Genomic DNA, 17,162 nt, shown 5'->3' on the forward strand with positions numbered 1-17,162 from the left:
CTGTCCTCAAAAAACCGGACCAAGACTCGCAAGAGGAGTTAGCGCTATCGCTCCTCCGCTCTCAGGGTAAACGGGGTGCCTTCGGTGGAGCTGTAGCATAGCATGCTGTAGTGTTATGCAAGCGCAGTCTTACAGTGAATACATGAAACAGTGTTCGCCTTGATGTACAGCTTGAAATGCTCCCACACTTTTGATATTTTCTGCTTTTTCATGGAGCCTGTCTCTTTGCCTTCGTCGGCTTCTTCGTCGTTACTTCTATATTCATGCATTGTTGAAATCAAATATATCCGTCATGAGATATCAGAGTTAAAAAAAACAACAAAACAACTTTTTTCCGCTTAACAGGATTTTATTTGACAAAAATATATAAATTCTAAATAAAATTGAAATAAATGCTGTCCATTAGGTGAGCCTAAACTCAAGGGAACAGCTCAACATCAGAACAAAAATAATTGAATTATTTTCCATAAAAAACACGTGTGTATTACTCGTGTCATGTTTACAGTATACACACTCTTTCTCAACAGAGACCAAAAAACACCACGTTTTACCACCGCTAGACACACTAAACACACTGGAGTTAACTCTCTTAGCTGGTGGGAAACCTTCACGACAGTGTTTACTAACCTTTAATTTTGTATTAATGCAAAGTCATATTGGAGGTATTGCTTCTCCAGCAGCCACGTTCCGCAAATATGTTTTACGTGTCGGTTGGCGCTCCTTCTCTAAGCTGCGGCCGTCTGTAGCCGAAGTATTCCCATACCAATGATTTCATTTTTTTTTCCAGTGGAGGAAAAAAATCAAGAGTTTCACCATCTCCAGCAATCGTGTAGCACAGCTGACTCACTGACACTGAGCAACAACCGGTGGGGGAGGGTTGAGCCTTGCAGCTGCAAGCGAAGGATTTCTCCATGCATTTTTGGGGCATAAAGAGTAGCTAAAACCTTAGGGACGACATGACGGCAAATTTTTGCGGCTTTGAAACCTTGACGTGTTCATACCACGGTATATCTTGAAACCGGTAATCGGCACATGTCTAGTAGAGAGCAAAGGACAACAAAACAAATACATATAAATGCAAAACATATGACATGAATTTAGGAATGACCATTTATTACCAGAACTAGGAAGAACCTTCATTGATCACTGCATTGCTACCAACACACTCATGGTCCTTAACCTGAAAGCTGTAAAAGAATCCCAGACCACAAGTTGAGCAGGAGAAAGGTTTTTCTACAATGTGTGTTTTTGAGTGTCTTCTTAAGTTTCCCTCGTAATTGAAGCATAGACCGCAAATTGAGCAGGAAAAAAAACTCCCCCTCGTGTGTGTTTTTTCGTGAATTTTTAAGGATTGCTTCTGGGCAAATACTCGACAACACACCGAGCAAGAGAAAGGTTTCTCTTTGGTGTGTGTCATTGTGTGACGTTTTAGGGTTGTCGCCTGAGCAAATTTTTTACCACAAAGCGGGCAGGAAAAAGGTTTCTCCCCAGTGTGCGTTCTTATGTGTCTTCTTAAAGTTCCATTTTCAGTGAAGCGTTGACCACAATCTGAGCAGGAGAAAGGTTTCTCCCCAGTGTGTCTCCTCGTGTGCTTATGCAAGTGCTCCTTCAGAGCGAAGCTTTTCCCACAAACGGAGCAGGAGAAAGGTTTATCCCTCATGTGAATTCTTGTGTGTTCTTTGAAATTTCGTCCATGAGTGAAGTGCTGACTGCAAAACCCGCAGAAGAAAGTTTTTTCGCTCGTGTGCATTCTCGCGTGTGATTTTAAACTCCTACTGCTAGCGAAGCCCTGACCACAAACTGAGCAGGAAAAAGGTTTCTCCCTGGTGTGTTTTCTTGTGTGACTCTTTAACTGCGTCTTCTGAACAAATCTTTTGCCACAAACTGAACAGGGGAAAGGTTTCTCTCCAGTGTGTATTCTTGTGTGACTTGTTAAGTTTCCCTTATCAGCGAATCGTTTACCGCAAACCGCGCAGACAAAAGGTTTCTCCCCAGTGTGTATTTTTGTGTGACTTTTTAAGTTTCCCTTTTCAGTGAATCTTTTACCACAAACCAAGCAGACAAAAGGTTTCTCCCCAGTGTGTATTCTCATATGACTTATCAACCCATACTTTCTACAATATGTTTTCCCACACTGAGAGCATTTCCATCTTTTGTCACTGTGAACCTTCTTGTGACTTTCCCACTCTTCATCATCATCAGTGTGAGGCAACTGTGATGTCACATGGTCACTTCCTGTTAGTTGCGCTACGTGGCCGTTTCCTGATGATATGCCACTGTGGTCGCCATCACCTTCTGTCAAGATGTCGCTGCTTAGAGGCTCTGCCCATCCACTCGACCAAATTGGAACTTCATCTTCACTCTTCAAGAAGTTCCCCTGCTCCTCTTTGACATATGGCGACTCTTCCTCCTTTTTGATGCCGGGGGATCGCGGCTGCTCCTCACCGTGAGGGTGACGAACCTGGATTAAATGCTCATCCTCTTCCTCTTTAATGTTTACCGGTAAATACCTTTCCTTCTCCTCCTCCTTGACGTGAGAGTATACCTGACACTCAGGACAATTCGCTTCAGTGACGTCTGCAAGACACATAATAACATATAATTATGGTTTGGTGAAGTCAATTTAATATCAAGTGGAAGTCATGAAGATCTGAGACCTAACCATATTTGGTATTCAATATTTAATAAGCATGAATAAAAAGAAGAGCTCAGTTAAATAGAGAACTTTTTTCATTCAGGGTAAAAGATCCCAAACCAGACACAAATGTGTTTTCTTGGCCCATGAACACACATAGCATCAAGGTTTTCCCTACATATAAAAAGATTGTGGCACACCGCCACACCAAATAAAAGCCGCCATGCCTTGCAAATGAGTTTTGCAAATGTTTTTTTTATTTATTTATTTGAAAAGATTTGTATATATATTGGGGCTGTCAAACGATTAAAATTTTTAATCGAGTTAATCACAGCTTAAAATTTAATTAATCGTAATTAATCGCAATTCAAACCATCTCTAAAATATGCCATATTTTTCTGTAAATTATTGTTGGAGTGGAAAGATATATACACTCACCGGCCACTTTATTAGGTACACCTGTCCAACTGCTCGTGTACAATTAATTTCTAATCTCAGTGCATTTAGGCATGTAGACAATCTCCTGCAGTTCAAACCAAGCATCAGTATGGGGAAAAAAGGTGATTTGAGGGACTTTGAACATGGCATGGTTGTTGGTGCCAGAAGGGCTGGTCTGAGTATTTCAGAAACTGCTGATCTACTGGAATTTTCACGCACAACCATCTCTAGGGTTTACAGAGAATGGTCCGAAAAAGAAAAAATATCCAGTGAGCGGCAGTTCTGTGGGCGGAAATGCCTTGTTGATGCCAGAGATCAGAGGAAAATGGACGGACTGGTTCGAGCTGATAGAAAGGCAACAGTGACTCAAATAACCACCCGTTACAACCAAGGTAGGCAGAAGAGCATCTCTGAACGCACAGTACGTCGAACATTGAGGCAGATGGGCTACGGCAGCAGAAGACCACGCCGGGTGCCACTCATTTCAGCTAAGAACAGGAAACTGAGGCTACAATTTGCACAAGCTCATCGAAATTGGACAGTAGAAGATTGGAAAAACGTTGCCTGGTCTGATGAGTCTCGATTTCTGCTGCGACATTCGGATGGTAGGGTCAGAATTTGGCGTCAACAACATGAAAGGATCCATCCTGCCTTGTATCAACGGTTCAGGCTGGTGGTGGTGGTGTAATGGTGTGGGGAATATTTTCTTGGCACTCTTTGGGCCCCTTGGTACCAATTGAGCATCGTTGGAACGCCACAGACTACCTGAGTATTGTTGCTGACCATGTCCATCCCTTTATGACCACAATGTACCCAACTTCTGATGGCTACTTTCAGCAGGATAATCCGCCATGTCACAAAGCTGGAATCATCTCAGACTGGTTTTTTGAACATGACAATGAGTTCACTGTACTCAAATGGCCTCCACAGTCACCAGATCTCAATCCAATAGAGCATCTTTGGGATGTGGTGGAACACCAGATTCGCATCATGGATGTGCAGCCGACAAATCTGCACCAACTGTGTGATGCCATCATGTCAAAATGGACCAAACTCTCTGAGGAATGGTTGCAGCACCTTGTTGAATCTATGCCACGAAGAACTGAGGCAGTTCTGCAGGCAAAAGGGGGTCCAACCCGTTACTAGCATGGTGTACCTAATAAAGTGGCTGGTGAGTGTATATATGGCGGAAAACACAGACAAGACTGAAAAAGCAGTTTCTGCTCTTGCAACCCTCTTTAAAATAAACTGCTGTATTTTAAGCCAAAAGAACTGTTGTGTTTGATAGAACAATATGTCTATATGCTGCCATAGCAGATTCATGGCGCACTAAGCCTCCGAACTATTTTTAATTTGTCCGTTTTACCCTGAAAACCCCCGTTTACAGACGTCGCGCAACCGCTTTTGTTTCAACCCAGCCATAAAACAAAGGTAATTATATTTATTATTTAAAATGTCTGTCGTTTTTAGCTTGGAATCATTAATTGATGTTTCATTTTTCGACCTGAAACAACTTTACTCTAAACGACTTTTAAAAAATCATTCACTCACATATTTTAAACTTTTAAACAAATTATGTCACACTGAAAAAAATGGCGTCTGTAAAAAAGTCATAGATATCTACCTCATAACTATCGCTTAATTGTATTTTTTTGTTCGTCGCATTTTCTCCGATATGTTAGATGATAAATAATCGATCCAAACAAAGAAAAAAAAAAAAAAACGTTTCTAAGGGTAAATATATGCAAAAGAAAATCTCGACCATTCCTTGATGTCTGCGATGCATCGCGACCCTTGTTATATTACCATGTTTCACCCATAAAATCCCCAAAAATCTAGCTGTGGCCATTCACAGCTGTGTCTTGACACTCAGTAATAAATGCTACATGGAGTTTTTGGATCAAAACAAGGTAAGTACGCAATAATATCTCGTTAAATTCATGGCGTCTGTAATTCTGCTCTCGCGTGCTCTCACCTCGAGGTAGGGTTTTGCTGTTCAAAAAACCTTTTTTTTTTTTTTTTTTTTTTTTTTTTAAAAACTCCTTCCTATTCAAAATTTTTCTTCCCCCGGAAAAAATTGGGGTCTCAGAGCGGAACTTCAAGTCACCTGAGTGTTTTCCACCATATATATGGCAAAGTAAACAAATTACTTCACAATGAAAAAAACGGTGTCCGTAAATAACTCATGGATATCTACCTCATTACCATCACTTAATTGTATTTTTTTTTTGTTACTGTCGCATTTTCCCCGTTATTTGAGATGATAAATAATCGATCCAAACATAGAAAAATTGAAAAAAAAAAAAAGTTTAAAAGGGTAAATATATGAAAAAGAAAATCTCGAAAACTCCTTGATATCTGTGATTTCTGCATCGTTACCCTTATTATATTACCATGTTTCACCCTTAAAATTCCCCCAAAATCCGACTGTGGCCATTCAACGCTGTGTCTTGACATTCGGTGTTACATGCTACATGGAGTTTTTGGATCGAAATAAGGTAATTACGTGATAATATCTCGTTAAAATCATGGCGTCTTTAATTCTGCTCTCTCATGCTATCACCCCAAGTTAGGATATTGCTGTTAAAAAATAGAAAAAATTTAAATGCCCTCATGTTCAAAATTTTTCTTCCCCCAGAAAATTGAGATTTTAAACTTTCCAATGATGTATCAAACATGCATATAGACCCTACCCACCGACGTCACAAAATCACGTGATCGCTGTATTGTTCCGCCCCCTTGTCCGTCATTTTGTGTCTGTATTATCAATGGTCTCAATTGATTGAGCAATTTATAATGCATTTCATGGAAGACCCGGTGCTTTCGGATGCCGTAAACTCACTTGATGCGTTGCATAAAAGGCGTTATGTGGAAAAGCTTCAGTTTATCCATTCGCCAGATCCATATTTGATGCCTAAATCGATGTTTTTCGACCCGCTGTCTTGGCCGTATTTGCCTGACATCTGCTAGCTGCCCTGATATTTACAACTATCTTGTCCACACAAAATTAGCCTATTCTCACGAAAGTTTGAAAAACTTTAAGAGCTTGGAGGCTTATAAATACTTCGTTGCTGGTTGGGTGAAACAGGTCCTCGTCCACGAAAATTCGGCAAGAATCTATCTTGTGCTTGGAAAGGTGAGTTACGAAATTTTCAATTCAAAATCTTTTGTTCTTGCTAACATCCACTGTCAAGTCTAATGTATTTCATGTCATTTGTCAATGGAGCTAGGGCTTTTAATGTTTATATGGTTTAGCGATAGCACTCTCACTACATACATACGTGTATGTTGTCGGCGATTAGCCTAGCAATGATCTTAATTGTGGTTGTCAGCCCAAAACCCTATAAATATATATTAAATGCATCTTACCAGATATAAAATGACTGCTACATAATCTGTGGTAATCGTCTGGAGCCCAGTTTTCTCGTCGAATTGCAGCAGCCCATCTCGCTCTCTCCTCTCCGGGTCTCTCGGAATTCGGTAGAACTTCAAGTCTCTCCGTCTATCTTCTCTGTTATTGCAACCGACCACCACACACGCCTTCACCATTTTGATTATTAATGTTAACGAGCAGAAAAACACGCCGTAAATAGGAGGAATGTACGTAGCCGTAACAGGTAAACATGATGTGTTGACGGACAATTGGGCGGCACCAGTCAGGAGGGCGGAGTTGTGACGTCACGTGGGTAGGGTCTATAGGACAATTTTGAAATTTGGCCAAATAGGGGGTCTCAAAGCGGAACTTCAAGTCACCTGACTGTTTTCCGCCATATATATGGTCATATATGTGGCGGAAAACATATATATGCATGTGTGATACATAAGGGTGTAACGGTACATGTATTTGTAGTGAACCGTAATAACCCTTACTTTTCGAGGCTGTGGTCATAAAGTTAATATGAGAAACTTGAAACTGTTCAGTGTTGCAACCATTCAATTTTGCACATCAGACATTTCTAACCCTAACCCTAACCCAAAGTTATTTATCTTTATTTTGTTTTTCAAAATATCTACATTTCAGAATATTGTATTTTCTATTTTTGAGCAGAATTCTAGCTTTGTATAGGCTAATGTTCCTATTGTTGAAAGCACAAAAGTGTGTAATAAACAACTAGCACATTTATATTTTGCATTTTGTTTTCTCACTCTACTGAAAATGAACCGAACCGTGACGTCAAAACCGAGGTACGTACCGAACTGAGATTTTTGTGTACCGTTACACCCCTAGTGATACATCATTGGAAAGCTTAAAATCTCAATTTTCTGTGGGAAGAAAAATTTTGAACATGAGGGCATTTAAAAAAAAATTTTTTTAAACAGCAAAACGCTAACTGAAGGCGAGAGCAGCAGAGAGCATAATTAAAGACGCCACGATTTTAACGAGTTATTATCGCGTACTTACCTCTTTTCGATCCAAAAACTCCCATGTAGCACGTATCACCAAGTGTCAAGAGTCAGGCTATACACCATTTGATTCAAACCTTTGTTTTCAAAAACTATTAAAGATTTTAAAAGATTCCAGATTAAATGTCTGGATTTTATTAGCAAACTTAAATTGCAATATTTGAACATATATGAACATACACAATAAATACAAGCTTGTCCATAATCTCTTAACTATCCAAGAATGCAAAAAAAATTACATTTATCCAAAGACCACTCAACATTGTCTAAATAAAGATATTAAATGTAACTGTAAAAATGTATTAGTCAGGGAATAACATAAATTAAAAAAAAAAGAGCCTTCTTACATATAAAACACGACTGCTTTTGTCAACAAGCACAGCCAAACTCAAAAAAAATGAAAGCTCCTTTGGGCTGCTTTAAGACCACATAAATGAAATGAAACATTTCTCACAGTTTAATTAATGTTATAGTAGAAAACACATACAGGTAGACATTTCTTTCCAAGCAGCTTCCTATTGGAGTTTTGCAAATTCACACAATTTAATGTTATTCTATCTCTGATGCACGTTCAACTTTCAGTGAAAAAAATAGTGGTGTGTTCCCCACCTCAACAACATTGACATATTTTTACATTACTTAAATTGGATGCTGCTGGCTGAAAAAAAAACCTCTGATGTCCCTCCTCTTCGAAGGGGGCGGAGGAGGCGGCATGTTGTCCTCATGTTGTATTTCTGTCAGGGCTTTTAGAGTGTGTGTGGTGGGGGAGGGTCAAGTCATCAGCCAATCAAACGTGCATTTGAGGGGGGGGGAAATGCACTGGCACATTCAGCAAGTAAAAAGGGGTAAACTTAAGTCTGAACATAATGAAAATAATTCAATTAATAATGGTCAGTTCTATCCTTACAACATAAATGGGTAATTTTGATTGTCTTCCCATAGCTGAAGTCATTATATATTGCAAATAATAAGGGTGTAACGGTACATGTATTTGTATAGAACCGTTTTGGTATGTGGTGCTCGTTTCGGAACGGAAGCATACCAAACGAGTTTCAGACGTAATGTAACCCTTACTTTTCGAGGCTGTGAGTTGATCTGGTTACAGTTTCTTTGTGTAGATTATATTTCCTCCGTCTTCTCTACTATAATGAGGACCAACACGGTAGGACAGTATAACCCAGAAACGTCAACGGCGCGACAACGTGGCCGCCGTGAGAACGCAGTGAAACGCGGGCATTAAAGTCAATCAGCCAATGCACACCAGTCGCAGTGCGGCCGCGTGTTAGACGTGTCCCAGAAGCGGCTCAACACGACGCACGCGAAAAGAACGGCGGAGTTTATTATTTGACGCGAGACGCGACCCTTCTGCGTCAATACTACTACTGGTAGCTAGGATCGGGGAGACCGGAAGTCACTCGTGTAAAAATACGGTGGATCCGGTCGATTTTCAGACTAATATGCAATCGTAACCCACTTTTTGAGTACATCAGATCTCTTGAGTGGTAGATCGGGGCACAGGTGACTTGTCTTTGTTGATTTACTGCGGTCTTCTTTGCAATAATAATAACCAACACGGCCCCGTGTTCAATACAAAACCCTCCTACCGCAACAAAACAAGTAGGAACTAAGATTCACATAGGAACTAAACTTATACAACATAGAATATACAATATAAAAGAATACTACATCACATTTGTAAAATATAAACACATAATGAAATAAATAATAGCCCATTTAAATTAGAGCTGTCCCGACTAGTCGACGTTGTCGACGTCATTGATGATGTAAATGCGTCGACGGGCAAAACATACCGTCGATGGGTAATGACGGGTTTTAAAAAATTGCATGCGGAAAAGTTTAGAATGGCGGGCGCTCGCGATGCAACCGGTTCTTACTGGCACCCCCAAGGGAGCCGCTGTTATTCTCAATATGACCGGCATTGTCAGATTGAGCAAAGGGGAAGAAAGTGGGCGAGTGAGAGAGAGGGAGCGAGATAGGCGAGTTTGGAAAGTGTGCGGGCCGGGTAGCGTGGAGTTAAGTGGCTGCATCCCCCACGTTTTGTTTTGGTCAATAAAGTATCCATAAAAGCCATCCGACCCCTCTCGGTGTTTTTATGCACGCCGCCGCCTTCCTGAGGAGGAAATCGGACGAACCAACGACAACGAGCCAAGTGAATCGCTGGTTCACTGCTCACTACGGCAAGGAGTTGAAAACACCGCCAATTACCAAAAAGGACAGAATCAGTAACACGGTGAAAGCGGCATAAAGCCAAAAAAGCGGACCAGAATAGCCATAGCCTGGAATTTTTTCAAGGAAAATATGGAGGGTGCCACTCTGTGTACTCTATGCTAAACTCAGCTCGCATACCACGGTAGCACGTCGGCTATGAACGAACACTTGAAGCGCCGTCACCCAAGTGTAATTTTCGAAAACAAGAAACGACAAGCTAGCGGATTGTAAATCCATACAACTTGTGTGTAATGGAAGTTGCCTTTATGTGTGTTGTATCAACGTGCATTTTTATTTAGTAAAATAATTTATTAGGGCTGTCAAAATTATCGCGCTAACGGGCGTTAATTAATTTTTTTAATTAATCACGTTAAAAATTTGACGCAATTAACGTACATGTCCCGCTCAGACAGTATTCTGCCTTTTGGTAAGTTTTACAGCAAGGTTTTTTGTGCTGTCTAACAGCGAACTCTTGTGGTCGCTTTGCGACATGGTTTATTGCTTTCTTGCCAGTTCAATATGGCTGCATGACGTCTCGGGCTGACGCCTACGTTGTAATGTTGTGCTTATATGATCCTTGGACAAGATTTGTCCGTAAGTATGGTTGTTGTAAAGAATGTACATATTATGATAGTAAACGAAATGTTATATTTTTTGTATGAGACGCTTTTTGTTTATGTTTAGTGAACCTGTATAGCGTGCTAAGCTAACGTTGTTGCTAATGCAATGCTTGTGTACTTTTTTTTTTGTAGTTTCACTACAGTCTAAAGAGGACAAAGGTTTGAGGCCATTTTGTTAATAAATCAGATGAAAAAGGAAGAAGTCTGATTATTAAGGCGTCGTTCACTAGCTGTCTAGCTTTGGAAAAAGTAGACGCTTCGGAGTGAGGACAGCATAGACAGATTTAAATGACAGGAGAGTGAAATGCCCACTACAATCCTTATGTACCGTATGTTGAATGTATATATCCAGCTTGTGTCTTATCTTTCCATTCCAACAATTTATTTTACAGAATATACAGTATATATAATTTACAGAAAAATATGGCATATTTTATAGATGGTTTGAATTGCCAGCAGCATTCGACCTCATTGTTTGTGATTTATTATTGATATTTATGTTATTTATTTATACGTTAATAAAGAATTTAGGTGTTCCAAAATGTTTTTTGTGAATTAATAAGCTTCAACAAAAATTTCATTATTGAAGTAGTAAAATATATATATATGTATATATATTAGATTCGTCAACTAATCGTAAAAATAGTCGGCTGACTAATCGGGATGACATTAGTCGTTTGGGACAGCCCTAATTTAAATAAAATAAACTGAAATGAGCTAAAACGCCTGTAATTAAATAATAATAATAATACACAGATCCTGCTTACACATTTTAATGGATTAATGGCGCTTTAACTTGAGAAAATCCACCAATAAAGCTTTTGAAAACCGTTCATTAGAAAAAAAAAAAGATTCATTGAGGCATTTTATTTGTAAAATACATGTTAAAATCTTTGTCATTGGGATTGCTTTTCTCTTTAGCACGGGACTTCTTTTTTCTTCTTTCTTTCAGAAAGAAAGCTGACCAATATGCGGGGTCTGAAAGGCAAATTGTTGTTGGATTATCTTTAAATACCCGCTACTTTTTGAGCAGAATTCTCGCTTTGTATAGGCTAATGTTCCTATTGTTGAAAGCACAAAGGTGTGTAATAAACAACTAGCACATTTATATTTTGCATTTTGTTTTCTTACTGTACCGAAAATGAACCAAACCGTGACCTCAAAACCGAGTTGGTAATGTTATGTCCCTACCGTCCCTATGCAAAGCTACGTCCTTGGCGCTGGTCCTCATGGGAAACGCAGTCTTTCTTAAGGCAAAACAGTACCCCTTTTGGTCTATCGGCATCACTTAAATCAACCAAAACTGAAAAGTTACCAAGTGTTGCTTTAAGTTATTGAATTTTGAAATGAAATGAAAATGCTACCACCGTTACAAATTTGATCAATCGGCTTTAGTGTCAATTAGGCTCGAGCATATGACGTGGCACTCGCGAGCTTTCCGCCGCTATCGCCATTTTGGAAGCGGGAAACATAAACAGTGAGGCATTTCAACACAGGTCGCTCTTTAAAAATGGTTGGAAATTATTGTGCGGTAAAGAATTGCAACAACCGATCGAATAGAAAGGAGAATGTACAGCTCGACGGAACACCATTGAGTTTCTTCCGGATCCCTACATGAAGAAAAGTCGAGGGAAAGGTCATATCTGAACTTACCAAACGTCGAAGAATGGCATGGGTGGCTTCGATCAGAAGGAAGGGCATAACGTTTGATTCTCCAGTTACACACAGAGTTTGCTGTATGCACTTCCACTCCGGTAAGTTAATTTCGTTTGTTTACGCAAATTTCCGTAACTTTGTGCCCTAAGTCGGCCTGTTGTTAGCTATAGCTACAGCTAAACAACTAGCATGCATACATGTGCATTGTCTTCATAAGACATAATTCCTGTCGTTGCTAAATGAAAAAGCTGTAATATTTTGACGTGAGAGAGTGGCAAAGAATTTGTACACAGGCTACATTTCTGCAACAAAAAATTTGTACATTCGTGGTCACAGACTAATGTAAACACATATTGCCGACCTTTGCTAGAAAGATGGTGTTGCCGTTTACTATGGTCATAATGTGCAGATCCTGCACCCATCCGCAGCAAAACTGTTCGTAGCTTTATAGCGATTTGTAGTTACGGAATTACTGATGAGTGTAGTAACTTACACCAAACACTAAATACGGCATGATGTCCATTTCGCGTAGGTGTGGAAGCTTGTCGACATCTTTATTCCATTTGTGTTCGGCTTGCTCGTAAGGGTCAACATTGTTCACATCCTTAAAATTGCTCACATATCTGTCCTTCGCCGTGGTAACAAGTTTGTCTCTGTATCGAACTGGCAAGTTTTCCTTACTTTTTTCCATCTTTGGCACTCGTAGTTGAATTGTATTTGCCGTTAAGTTTAAATGTCCCGTGATGCAGACGTGCTTCCGAAATGGCTGCGTTGTCGCAAATCTCGCATGATCCCGTGCTGCTGTGACGTAAACGCTCGAGCCTAATAGAATTTTAGTAGAGCATACAACACGCCTTTGGTTGCAAACATTCAAAATTTAATATCTCATTACTACTCATGAGTAGGTGAAATTAAGAGCAATAAGTCACTATCTAGTTAATTTCGTCGTACCTAAAGCGTTCAGCAGGTGGCAGAACAGCATGAATGTTATTTTGATATTTTTTCCTAGTATATTTCCTTTTCTTCGGTCAGTCACAATCATGAGGATGGAATTGTTACACAGTGAAAGTACTGATGAGAAGTAAACAAACCTGCTCTGTGTAGCACAACCCGAAGCTGCTTGTTAAAAACAACATCAAGTGGTCGTGGCTCCTCTTTTACTTCAGAAAGTTCCTCCTCCAACTTCACTGCTGCTGTACTTCTCGAGTACATTTCCCCCAGTTTTGAGCTCGCACTTAGCGGCTAAACTGAAATAAGCTGGGCTAGGCCGCAAAACTTTAACAAGCAACTAATTTAACAAGGGAATTTGCCCTAAAAATGTTTAAATTTGTCATTATGTTGTTACTTGGCCACCTTCGTCATCTCTGTAAGCAGCTAACTCAGCGATGTTAACAAGGCATATGGGTTTGGAGATGCTAGTTCCGTAGATATGTACATGTAAACCTAGATGCCGGACTCTCATTATTAGACAGTAGGGATGATAGCCGCCACTTGTCGGCCATTTTGCTTCAGGACCATTCAATGCCAAACATAGGCAATGGAGCGTGTACTTTGAAATAACTTTTAGTTGCACATTTTAAACATTTTTTGAAACGGTTCGAATGTCCTAAATGTCAGAGATACGGTAATGTTAATGTTTTATTGTGAAAAGTATAACCATGGAATTTTAAGAAAAAGAAGAATAAAAAAACAAAATATTGAGTACTGTATTGACTTAACATGTAAAAACAAAGAGCAAGAGATTCTATTTTTTAGCTGGCATCGTTGGCATTTTGTCTTACTGTACTTGCCGTATTTACGAAGATGGCAGGCTTGTTACGTTATACATAGATATATGTCTATATAGGCGAGATGGTCTGAGGGGTGTGAGCGGCGTTCGTAACCATCGGAACCGGATTAAAGTGGTTTTATTCAGGCTCTGGAAGTTTACTTTAAAAAAAAAATAGAACGCAGTATTTCTTTTGCATATCTGACTTTTATGACAAGCAAGGCCATTTTAAAATAGTCAAAAAATTGAGCATTTCAAAGTCCAAGCTTTTGACTGTTACTGCTCTAAAATGGCCGCCAATTCGAGGACTTCATACCCCAGTGGCTCACAGAGCGCATAAATTATCTAGTCTAAATTATCTATGGCCTTTACTGTGCAGTTGAGTGTGGCGTGCTAGTCGGGTTTACGTTGACTGCTAGCAAATTTATAGTTTGAGACTTCCTTCTTCCAACGAGAAAGGACTCAATAATCTCACATCATGGCGTTAAACCTAATCGTCAACACTAGCAACCCACCTTTAGGTGAGTTTTTCCTTCTGCTAAGTTTTTTTTTTTTTTTTTAACCACGAGTGACAGCTGGCTAGGTTGCTAACTAGCTATAATTAGCACGGATACGTGTCAAGCACTGGTGTAAAATAGTGTTCTAAGTGGCCTTGTAGCCTCATTTCTACGTCTAATTGGTCTTTTATATTCATATAAATAATTTAGTGGAAACCCGCTGAAATTATGAATACCATGAGTGTAATTCAAACAATGATGAAATCTCGAGCCCAATAATGAAATATTCGTGTGTTGGCCTCTTTAAGTATATATGATCGCATCACCAAGGCAAAAATTCGTCAACATCGTTCCTGCTATAAATTTAACCAACTCAAGTCTGGTTTAGCAAGCATGAATGGGGCGTGTTGCTAGTGATTCTGTCTTCGTGGCACTCATAACAAGCGACAAAACCCTGAATAATTGCAAGAACGTCATACAAACAATCTCATATATTGTTTTGCTTCGCTTATGTCTATGCGTGTTTATCTCCCATCGAATTTAAGAGTTAAAACTACTGTGAATTTGGCTGTGACGCGAATGTTTTTGCATAAGCAAGCAAGATTGTGCCTTTAGCGAAATTCCAGCATGCATGCGGTTTAAATGCACAACAATTTCAATGCTTATTTCCTTTCTGCTAGTGAGAAAGTGCATTAAAGGTTAACAAAAACATTTTATTGAGTCGTCCGAACCTCGACAGCGACTAAACAGCGACCCAGAATTGAGTAGGTACTGCATGCTGATGCAAGATTGCAAACAGAATTGACACGGATTATGTCAATCGGAATGTACCGTTGTCTGTCACAGAGCAAAATTAAAGATCAAGTCAAGGCAAAGTAGCAGTCAATAGCTTTATTATATCATTAGTAAGCCATGATTAAGAAACTAATCAAATTAAACATTTATATCTGATAACTGATCAATTATAACTACATTCATACACGTGACAGTGTTACATAGAGTTGCCAACTCCCTGAAAATAAAAGTAAAGGACACCTCATTGGTAAAACTGGCAGGTTGGCCTGATAACCATCACCCTTTAATTTAAAAAAAAAATTGTTTGTGAAAAGTGTTTTTTTTTTTTTTTTTAAATTTGTCGTATAATGATTTTATTCAAACCTGAATTAGGTGATTTTTTTTTGTGATATTAGCACATGGAAAAACAATATCTAATTAAAAATACTAGAACAAAATTTACACCGGAGGCAAGCAACTGATGATGTGGTGCGCTGGTGTCACCACGTGATCATTGCCAAATTCCACCCCACCCAAGAGGACAACTCCGACGTTCGATTGATGTGCTGAATATTAGGGATCTTTAATAGCTAGTCCTATTAAGGAGTCTTAATTTAAACTGTATACTTTTTCAAAAGTGCACAATTATTTTATTACGTATTAGGAACAGTGCACATTGATGAACATCTAAAAGATGTAACTATGACGGATTGTAGCAAAAATGCTAACTTACATCCGCAGTCCCTAGGCAGGTAACACAAAGGCATAAAAATTAATTAAAAAAAAAAAAAAAAAAAAAAGATTATAATAAAACAGCACAGTATAATAGGTTACTAAGAATTTAAAAGTCTGTGATTGCTGGACTGGTTTACTTTCAGCCACTAGGTGAGCTGAGTTTTGAAGGTTCGTATTGTGGGACACTTCCTGATGGAGAGTGGTAAACTGTACCCGATTTTAATGGCCTTTACAGAGAGAGAATGTGACCGAAGGCTGTAAAAACAAACAAGCTCAGAGGTAAACTGAGGTGCGTTCAAAGTCCCTTGAACAATAACAGTTTCGCAAGTGATAACTCCAAATATAATATGGAAATGAATTGACAGAGCACAAAAATATAATACAATTCGTGACAATAAAGTACACGGAGAAGAACAAAAAAACAAGTGATCATCATTTTGAACGAACAGAAATTTGTTACTCACCGGCAGGAAGTTTCGAAATTACTACACCTTCTAGAGCAGGAATCAGGAACTCTGTTTCGTGATCACTATTTTTTCATGAATGCATTTGAACGCATCATGCGGGAACTAGAGTGAAGGGACTGAGGGAACACTCGGCTTTTACGAGCAGTCGCCGAGTTGTGATTGAAGTAAATCTTTAGAAAACAACAACGAAAACCAGACATCTTTACTTAAGATGTTACTGTCGATGCCTAGTTGTGCACTCACCACATGAAAAATTCAAATAAAAACATGGTGTGGCACTGTATATATATCCAGGAAGTGGAAACCGCAACCAGGCGTGCTTGTGCATAAGAGTGTCGATCCTGGAAGTGGCGACAGTTTTGACAGGCGGAAATGTCATGAAAAAAAATAAACTGTTTGCGCGCTTTTGTGAGTTGGGGTACCACGCAGTTCACTTTTCATGGTTTAATTTTCCCCCACGCATTTTTATCTCCTTCAGTTCGGTTGGGAGGGGCCAGGACCACAGCTGGCTGATCGGAGACTAAACGCGAGAGAGGAGCTGTGTAATAAAACGCTCATCTCCGTGTAATCCCAGATGGGAGGACCGCCAATGAGCACTGAATTGAAGCATATCATTGCGAAGTACGTTTGAAGATTAAAGACAAATGTCTGAATGCATTATCAGCTCATCACAGCTCGTTCATGTCGAGCGAACCGTATACATTGAGTATACGGATTGGCGGAGAGGCAGATGCACTCATCAAAAGAGCCAGAAATGACTCACGAAGACATAGGTTCCTGAAACCTGTTCTACACTTTAGATGATAAACTGCAAACAATGACTGTGGAAAAGAAAAGGGCAGCAGGAATGCCAAATCTTGATCGTCCGCCTCCATTGTTTACTACATTAAAAATGGCGATGCACGCTCCATAACGTCACTTTCTTCATATCCGATTGTT

The 17,162-nt window shown here is 39.5% G+C and overlaps 2 protein-coding genes across 3 annotated transcripts in view; one reads left to right on the plus strand and one right to left on the minus strand.

Moving 5' to 3' along the window:
* Positions 1 to 337: 337 nt before the first annotated feature.
* Positions 338 to 13,411, minus strand: LOC130915339 (gastrula zinc finger protein XlCGF26.1-like). The gene is made up of 2 exons (XM_057835303.1): positions 13,074 to 13,411; positions 338 to 2,577 (listed from the first exon to the last, which is right to left on the minus strand). The coding sequence occupies exons 1-2, from the start codon at positions 13,192 to 13,194 to the stop codon at positions 1,124 to 1,126; spliced, it is 1,575 nt and encodes a 524-aa protein (XP_057691286.1). The 5' UTR covers positions 13,195 to 13,411; the 3' UTR covers positions 338 to 1,123.
* A 666-nt stretch (positions 13,412 to 14,077) lies between these two features.
* eprs1 (glutamyl-prolyl-tRNA synthetase 1) overlaps positions 14,078 to 17,162 on the plus strand; it is a 40,345-nt gene continuing 37,260 nt past the window's right edge. The window contains exon 1 of one of the 2 annotated variants that reach the window (XM_057835286.1): positions 14,078 to 14,271. In XM_057835286.1, coding sequence (XP_057691269.1) covers positions 14,229 to 14,271 — 43 coding nt within the window. In that variant the 5' untranslated portion in view covers positions 14,078 to 14,228. The remainder of the gene's footprint in view (positions 14,272 to 17,162) is intronic. The other variant, XM_057835292.1, reaches the window with a different exon arrangement.

This window comes from Corythoichthys intestinalis, chromosome 1, assembly GCF_030265065.1.
Source record: "Corythoichthys intestinalis isolate RoL2023-P3 chromosome 1, ASM3026506v1, whole genome shotgun sequence".
Taxonomy (NCBI): domain Eukaryota; kingdom Metazoa; phylum Chordata; class Actinopteri; order Syngnathiformes; family Syngnathidae; genus Corythoichthys; species Corythoichthys intestinalis.